At 40.9% G+C, this 7,893-nt stretch overlaps 1 protein-coding gene across 1 annotated transcript; it reads right to left on the bottom strand.

Moving 5' to 3' along the window:
• On the bottom strand, positions 1–891 carry LOC120288867 (extensin-like). The gene has a single exon (XM_039303058.1). It carries the CDS (start codon positions 889–891, stop codon positions 1–3), a length of 891 nt encoding a protein of 296 aa, XP_039158992.1.
• Between the last annotated feature and the right edge of the window lie 7,002 nt (positions 892–7,893).

Here is a 7,893-nt window from a genome sequence, read left to right as displayed (position 1 = left end):
TTAATAAGCTGAATAATAAGACTCCGCAGAGGGCGGGGATCTTTCAGATATAATCATAATAAGTCCGCCAAATTCTTTGGTTAACTGGTGGGTCGAAGGTGATGAATTCTGAGATGGCGGCGGTGATTTGTATGTCCTCTCGGAATTGTTAATATTGTGGGTTGGGGGTGATACTTTTGGGGGTGGAGGTGGTGATTTTGATGGCGCCTCAAAATCGTTGATCCCTGGTTTCCATGGCGGTGCTACCTTTGGAGCTGGAGGTGGTGATCTTGATGGCGCCTCAAAATCTTCGGTCCTGGGTGGTTTCTGTGGGGGTGCTACTGTGGGAGCTGGAGGTGGTGTTCTTGATGGCGCCTCAAGATCATCCTTCACGTGCTTTGATGGAGGTGAAAATTTTGGAGGTGGAGGTGGAGGTGGTGATTTTGATGGTGCCTCAAAGTCAAAATCAGTAACCATTGATATGATCAAGTCGTCGTCCGAAGGAGGAGAGGTTAAGCATGAGAATGGGTGGATCGGTGGTGCTACTTTTGGAGCTGGAGGTGGTGATTTTGATGGCGCCTCAACATCGTCTGTCCCTGGTGGTTTCGGTGGGGTGTCTGGTTGGGGTGATGGAGGTGGTTGACTTGACGGCGCCTCAAGATCATCCTTCACTTGCTTCGGTGGAGGTGAAACTTTTGGAGGTGGCGGTGGTGACTTTGATGGTGCCTCAAGGTCAAAATCAGTAATCATTGATATGATTAAATCTTTGTCCGAAGGAGGAGAGTTTAAGCCTGTGATTTGGTGGATCGGTGGTGAAACTTTTGGAGGAGGTGGGGGTGGAGAGTATGTCGCTCCCATAACTTCGTCATCACTATCGTTATCTGTTGTCATCGTCGCCGCTGTTGCAGGCATCTCTTTGCACGGCCTGATTAAAGGTGGTTATGCCTCATGTCGCAGAGGCAGTGGCCTCAATGACCTTCCATTGTCTTCAGTTGTCATCATCAACCTCTCTGCAGTTCACATGCAATATAATTCTTTAGTTACCAGTTTCAGCTTTTCCAGTGAAATACAAGATATCCTTGGAAATCAAAAGCGGTTTGTTAGGGCGCGTTTGGTAACGTTTATATTCAAAAATTGTTTTAGGGAACAAAAATAGAAAAATTGTTTCTGTTCGGGAATAATTTTTATCAAAAAGATGTGTTTGGTAAATTTGTTTGGGAATAAAAATGAATAGAAACACATTTAGTAAATTTATATTCTTTTTTTGTTTCTTTTAATTTTTTAATATTTTTATTTTTATTTTTCATTTTTTCTTCATTCGGCCGGCAGCCTCACCCAACCACGGCGAGGCTTGCCGCCCCGGCGAGGCTCGGGCTCGCCCGACCCCGGCGAGGCCAAGCGTCGCCGGGCAAGCTCGAGGCCAAGCTCGCCGCCGGATCCGGGCGAGCTCAAGCTCGCTAGCCAAGGTGAGGCTCGAGCCTCGCCCGCGCCGGCGACGCTCGGCCTCGGCTGGGGCTGGTGACGCTCTGGCGAGGTCACCAACCCTCGACGGCGTCGCCGGCCAAAGAAGAAAAGAAGAAGAAAAGAGGAGAGAGAAGAAAAGAAGAAGAAAAAAGTGTTTCTGAAGCAAGAAACATTTTTTTTTTTATTTCTCATTTCTGTTCTTTTTGTGTTCCGGGGAACAAAAAATTTGATTTTGAATAAAAACGCAAACAAACGCGTTTCTATTCTTTTTTTTGTTCCGGGAATAAAAATAAAATTTTTGTTCATAAACAAAAAAAAATGAACAAAAACATGCAGGCCCTTAGCAGCTGAGACAACTTTCAATCTTCTTTCTCGTCATTCATATATGGAAGGTAATTTATTTTGATTTTTTGTGAAAAACTGCATGCAACAAAAAATCTTATGCTAATACCAATTGAAATGACCATATCATTAGCTGGACTGTCATGAATGAACTACTCATGTAATAGACATGAAAAAAAACCCCAACTAAAATGAGAGCATCGTCCAAAAACATCAAACTCGAATTGTGGCGAGTGGAAAGATAATGTTGTAGTGAAATGGACAAAGTCGGAAGGGCTACTTGCAAGTAGAGGTCTTGCTCGAACTTGAGCAGCAATGGCTAAAAAAGGAGGATGTTGTAGTGAAATGGACAAAGAAGATGAGAGAGTCTTGCTCGAACTTGAGCAGCAATGGCTAAAAGGAGGAGGAGGAGGAGAAGATAAGAGAGAGAGCGAGCAAAAGAACAATGAGAAGGCCTCATGATTGGAACCCTTACGTCCCAACGGGAGATAATGATGCCTTTAAGATTAATTCCAAGTGGCTATATATAGAGATGATAAGTTTCATCTGGAGCAAGTAAATGTTGACGTCAAAGGGGCTGCATGGTAATGTTTCTGTTCTTTTTTTGTTCCAGGGAATAGAAATAATAAAAAAAATGTTTATGTTCCGGAGAATAGTTTTTGAACAAAAGAACGCGTTTGGTAACGTTTGTTTCGGGAATAAAAATGAATAGAAACACGTTTGGTAAATTTTATTTTATTTTTGTTTCTTTTAATTTTTTAATTTTATTTTCAATTTTTTTTTTTTTTTCTTCCGTCGGCTGGTTGCCGGCCTCCGGCGATCGGCCGACGGGGCTGGCAGCCTCGCCCAGCCATGGTGAGGCTCGCCGTGGTTGGGCGTGGCTCGGCCTTCGCCGGATTTGAGCGAGCCCAAGCTCGCCCAGCCAAGGCAAGGCTTGGCGTCGCCGGCGCGGGCGAGGCCGAGCCTCGCCGCCTTGCCGTCGGAGCCGAGCACTTGCGCCTGCGACGCCGACCGAGATCTCGCTTGTTGCTACTCCTCGCGACGCCACCGCTCGCCGCCACTGCGCTTGCAGATCCGTGCCCCCCGTAGCAACCTCCTCCGCAGACTCTACCATTGCGCCGATTGTCGCGCCGCCCCGAAGCCCACAGCTCGACGCCGTCCCGATCTCACCACGCCATTCGCGACACCGTCCGCCAATCTTTGCCCGCGTCGCCCCGTGTCGATCCCGAAGCCTCTAGTGCCGCGCCGCCGTCGCACCGTCCTCCGGAGCCCCTCGCTAGAACCCTAGCCAAAGATCTCCCCTCGAGCAAGGCCGAGCCTCGCCTTGGCCGGGCGAGCTCGGCCTCGGCGGGGGCCGGCGACGCTCCGGCGAGGTCGCCGACCCTCGACGGCGTCGCGGCAAAAAAAAGAAGAAGAAAAGAAGAAGAAAAGAGAAAGAGAGAAGAAGAGAAGCGTTTCTTTAAAATCGTTTCGGAACAAGAAACAACTTTTTTTGTTTCTCATTTCTGTTCTTTTTGTGTTCGGGGAACAAAAAAAAAAAAGAACAGAGATGTAACCAAACGCGTTTTGTTCTTTTTTGTTCCCAGGAACAAAAAAACAAAAAAGGTGTTCCAAGAACACTTTTCAGAGATGAAAACATGCATGGCCAAAGCTGTAAAGCAGCAACCATGTTCTCGGTTTAATTAGAGCCACCACAGGAGACAAAACCTTTGCTTGGTCTTCTTCCCTCATTTTTTGTGGCTCCCCTACCGTGTAAATCCGTACCGTTTCCCACTTCTGAACTGGGGATTGCATGTATTATCGTGCACGGTCTACGCTAAATCAAAATGGCAATACAAATACCCGTTCTCTCTCTCCCTCTCCCTCTCCCTCTCTTTCTCTCTCTCATTGAATGAAGACAATTAGACTTGAGCAGGTCTTTAAACTGCTCAAGGCTTTCCTAAATGATGGGAGAACCATTCTAGGGTGGGAGTCCTTGATAGAAAAGCCGTATTCCCTAACCTCCCCCAAAAGAAAAGCCAGGGGGGAAAACGGGGCTTACTGCCTGTGGGGTAACACAGGGTAGTGGTAGCAGTGTTGTGAGTCCGAATGCTAACCTCCTTAAATGGAGAGGGGCGACCAAGTAAGGGTTCCTAGGCAACTAGGAACCTGCAAGCGTGGCTTAAATGCCAAGTTCTGTCAAACTGGGGTATAGGACGAGACCTTGTCCTCGGTGCCGACAATCATTCGGTAAACGAGACCTTGTCCTCGGTGCAGGAGTTTGAATGAAGAGAGAGAAGTAGAGACAAAGTGGGGAGAGAGAGTGAAGAGTTGATACTAATAAAAGAGAGAGAGGATGTAGGAGTTTGAATGAAGAGAGAGAGAAAGATGTGAAGAGTTGATGGTTGATCGTACAACATTTATTTTTATGGAAGACACGTGGAATCTAAATAATAAAATAATATAATATATATATACACATACACCAGTTTGGATGGGTCGGTGGACGGCGCCATAACTAAAAAGCTACGTTTGCGAGCGCCTATTAAAGATTAATTATGACGTGTTCGGTAATGCTTCGAGAGTAAACTCTAATCAGAAATTATTTTTTTTAATTTTATTTTGGAAATAATTTTTAAGCATTTTAAACCGTTTGATAACTGTCTAAAATTTCAATTCCCGAAATATAATTATGTTTTGGTACCGTCCTTAGAATTTATATTTCAAATTATTTTCTTTTAATTTTTAAATAATTTTACATTTTTCTTTTTTTCTTTCTTTTCTCCTCTTCTTCTTCAAGGGTTACCAGTTACTGATCTTGAGATCATCGGTGACCGGTCAGAGGAGGACCTACAAACTTGCTGAAGTGTCGCTAGCCCTCGCTAAGGCTACACCTTGTCAGCCAAGCCTTGGCTAGGCGAGCGACCTCGCTCAAATCTGATGGGGCTCGACCTCATGGTGGCTCGGCGAGGTTGATCCTCGTTGGCGGTTGGGCAAGCTTAGCCGAGCCTCGTCCAGTCAGGCGAAGCTCACTGGTGGTCAGGCAAGGCTCACTTCTAGCGACCGGCAGCGGCGGCAGCAACGACGGCCGCGATTGAAGAAGAGAAGAGAGGACTAAGGATAAGAAGAAAAAAGAGAAAAAAATAATTTGGTTTGATTTTGAAATTATCCCTAGAAACAAAGAATTAGTTTTTTATTTATTTCTCGATTCTATTCTAAATCTACTTCCGGAAACAAAAAAATAGAAATTTGTTTCCAGAAATAAAAATTTTACCAAATAAATTTTTGTTCCAAATCTATTCTCGGAAAGAAAAGAATAGAAATTGTTAGTATTTGGTAAGTTGCCAGACGCACCTTGAATTATTTGTGCCTCACAAGTTCCTCTATTTCCATTCCCTATCCGCTTCATTAAGACCGTGTTGTTGAAAAAAGAAAAAATAAATCCAGAAAGAAAAAACACCTCTTACACCAACTTTGGGGACGCGATCGTGTGTGATGGTTCAGATTAGAGAATTTTCGTAGACAACAGCGAAAAAAATGTCTTGTGTTTTGACCTACTTTTCGCTAGCCGCCAAGACCGGATACTAGCGCCAACTTCATGGATCCCAGCTGTCATGTCCTACAAGATATGTGTATTCCTGCTGAGTGCTTACTCGGTTCAGGGAAACAAATGTGGTTGATCGAATCAATCAACGAAAAACACTATTTATAACGATTCAAATCCTTGACTACGAGTTATCGTGTTATTTGGTTTATGGTCAAATTTAATTAAGAGCAACTAAAGCTCGGAATTCAGCTAAACCAAATGGTTAATACTAAAAAAACTATAAATTAGTTTATTTCTGATAAATTTATTAAAACTAATTTTTTTAGTACAAAAATCCTAAACTTATATATTTATAACAAATTTACAATTTGTTAGTTTCTGTTAGGGATGAATGATTCCAAGCTATGTACAAGTTTCACATGAAACCTGGAACCTAGAACCTATTTGTTGTAATAGATTTCTTATTTTTTGAAACTTGGAACCAATTCTATCTACCCAAGTTCTATCTATGTTGTTAATTAAACAGTTACAATGACCATCATTAACCGTTACAATCCATCAATCATAACTTATATTTAAACATACTGAGAATATGAGACATTAATAAATTCATTCTAAGCTTTTTATTATTATTTATTTACTTGTGAAATTACATCAAATTAATTTGATTGAAATAATCATAAATTTGTAAAACTACAGCTCGGAATTCGGCATATCGTGTCGTGTTACGTATCTTGTGTCTATGTCAGTACTATGTAGCACTATGTGAGAGATAGGGGTAAGCGATTCCAAATTCCTTACAGGTTTCGTCTAGAATATGGAACCTACCTTCGGGTACAGGTTCCTCATTTTTTGAAACTTGGAACCTACCTATCATAGGTTCTAAGTCTAATAGATTTTTTTTTCTTTTTTAATTAAAAAAACGAAAATGAATGTAATAATAATAAACAAGCTTGTCATTTATTAAAAGAATACAAAATGAATAAAACTATCAATAGAAGAAAATGAATTCTTGGCAAATAATTCAACTAGATAGAAGTAGGGATGGACGATTCTAAGTTCCATACAAATTCAACCTAGAACTTGAACCTACCCTTTGGAATAGGTTCCTTATTATTTTATTTTTTTTGGAACTTGAAACCTACCTTACATACCCTAAACTTGGAACCTATCTTGTCATAGGTTCCAAGGTCTACCCAAGTCCCACTTATATTATTATATGAACGATTATAATTCACTAGTTATAACTTATATTTAAATACATGAAAAATATGGACATTAATTAAGTAAAAATTTTAGCCATAAAATGAAAACTCGGACTAATGATTTTAGATTATACATTCATCATCGTACAACATAGAATATCGGAAGATCGCACGGAGACATGGATCAAGAAAAATATTAAAACTTGATCCGGGTTGTAGGTTACAAGTTCAAAGTTCCAAGTTCTATGTTTCTCCAACTAATAACCTAGAATTTACCTGTTGAAACATATTCATCATTTTTTGGAACTTAGAACCTACCCTGCATACCTTGAAACTTGGAATCTACAGGTTCCCATCGGTTCGGTTCTTAGGTTCCGGTCTGATTCTTAGGTTCTAGGTTCTACCTTGGAACCATACTCACCTCTAGGGAGAGAGAGGCTATGCCTTAAAGGCATCCAATAATTCCTGTCATATCAGCCACCGACTAGAAGTGGATGCAATGACTATTTCCATCACCTTTAAATTGTCGTACCTATAGGTTAAATTTATGATAAAGAATATTATTTTTGTATATTTTAATATATTTCACTTGGCCATTAAGGGTGTATAACAAAATTTCTGTTTCTTTATTTCTTTTTTTTTTAATCGAAATAGGAAAATTAATAAAAATCTGTTTGGCAATGTAATTTTATTTTTCTATTTCTAGAATAGATTTATATTCCAGAAATAGATTTTGAGCAACAATTAAAAGTTGAAATTTGTAACATTTTCATTTTTGGAACAAAAGTGAGAAATAAAAATTCTTTTATTATTCGCTCTTGTTATTGCCCACCGCCCACCCGTTACCCGTGATACGCCGGACACCGGTTGCCCTCCGCTTGCTGCCGACCGCCGGACACTCACTATTGGTTGTTGGTTGCTGGACATCGATTATCGCCACCCCTAAAAATAGAAATTTTGAGTAATTATCAAATATCTTTCTTTAATGGGTTGATGTAACATCATGATTTTTGAGTCTGATTTCGATGAGATGAAATGAGCTTTTCATTGGCGTGATTATAGCATTTTTCTCTGAGTTGGCCACTCACGAGTTAATTAACTTGTTAGGTGAAGTCGTTAAGGAATCTAAATGCAATAGACTTGAGAATTTGATTAGGAATCGACTGCTTGACCATACTAATTTGCAAAGGTCATTACAGCACTGCCAAAATCAATTAAAAACTGGAGATAGGTCGATTCGATAGAAGTATATGATTAGTGTGTGGGTGATTTCACCTAATTGCAAAATCTCTGTCAAACGGTATTAGACCGATTTTTCTGTTATTTTCGTACATTGTGTTCATAATTGAAATATTGAGATTTTCACGATAACCGAGA

This window comes from Eucalyptus grandis, chromosome 10, assembly GCF_016545825.1.
Source record: "Eucalyptus grandis isolate ANBG69807.140 chromosome 10, ASM1654582v1, whole genome shotgun sequence".
Lineage (NCBI taxonomy): Eukaryota > Viridiplantae > Streptophyta > Magnoliopsida > Myrtales > Myrtaceae > Eucalyptus > Eucalyptus grandis.
The sequence above is the reverse complement of the archived record's forward strand: the minus strand, read 5'-3'. Positions and strand labels throughout refer to the sequence as shown.

Coding starts and splice junctions, on each gene's coding strand:
- LOC120288867 (XM_039303058.1), bottom strand. CDS start 891: ATGCCTGCAACAGCGGCGACGATGACAACAGATAACGATAGTGATGAC.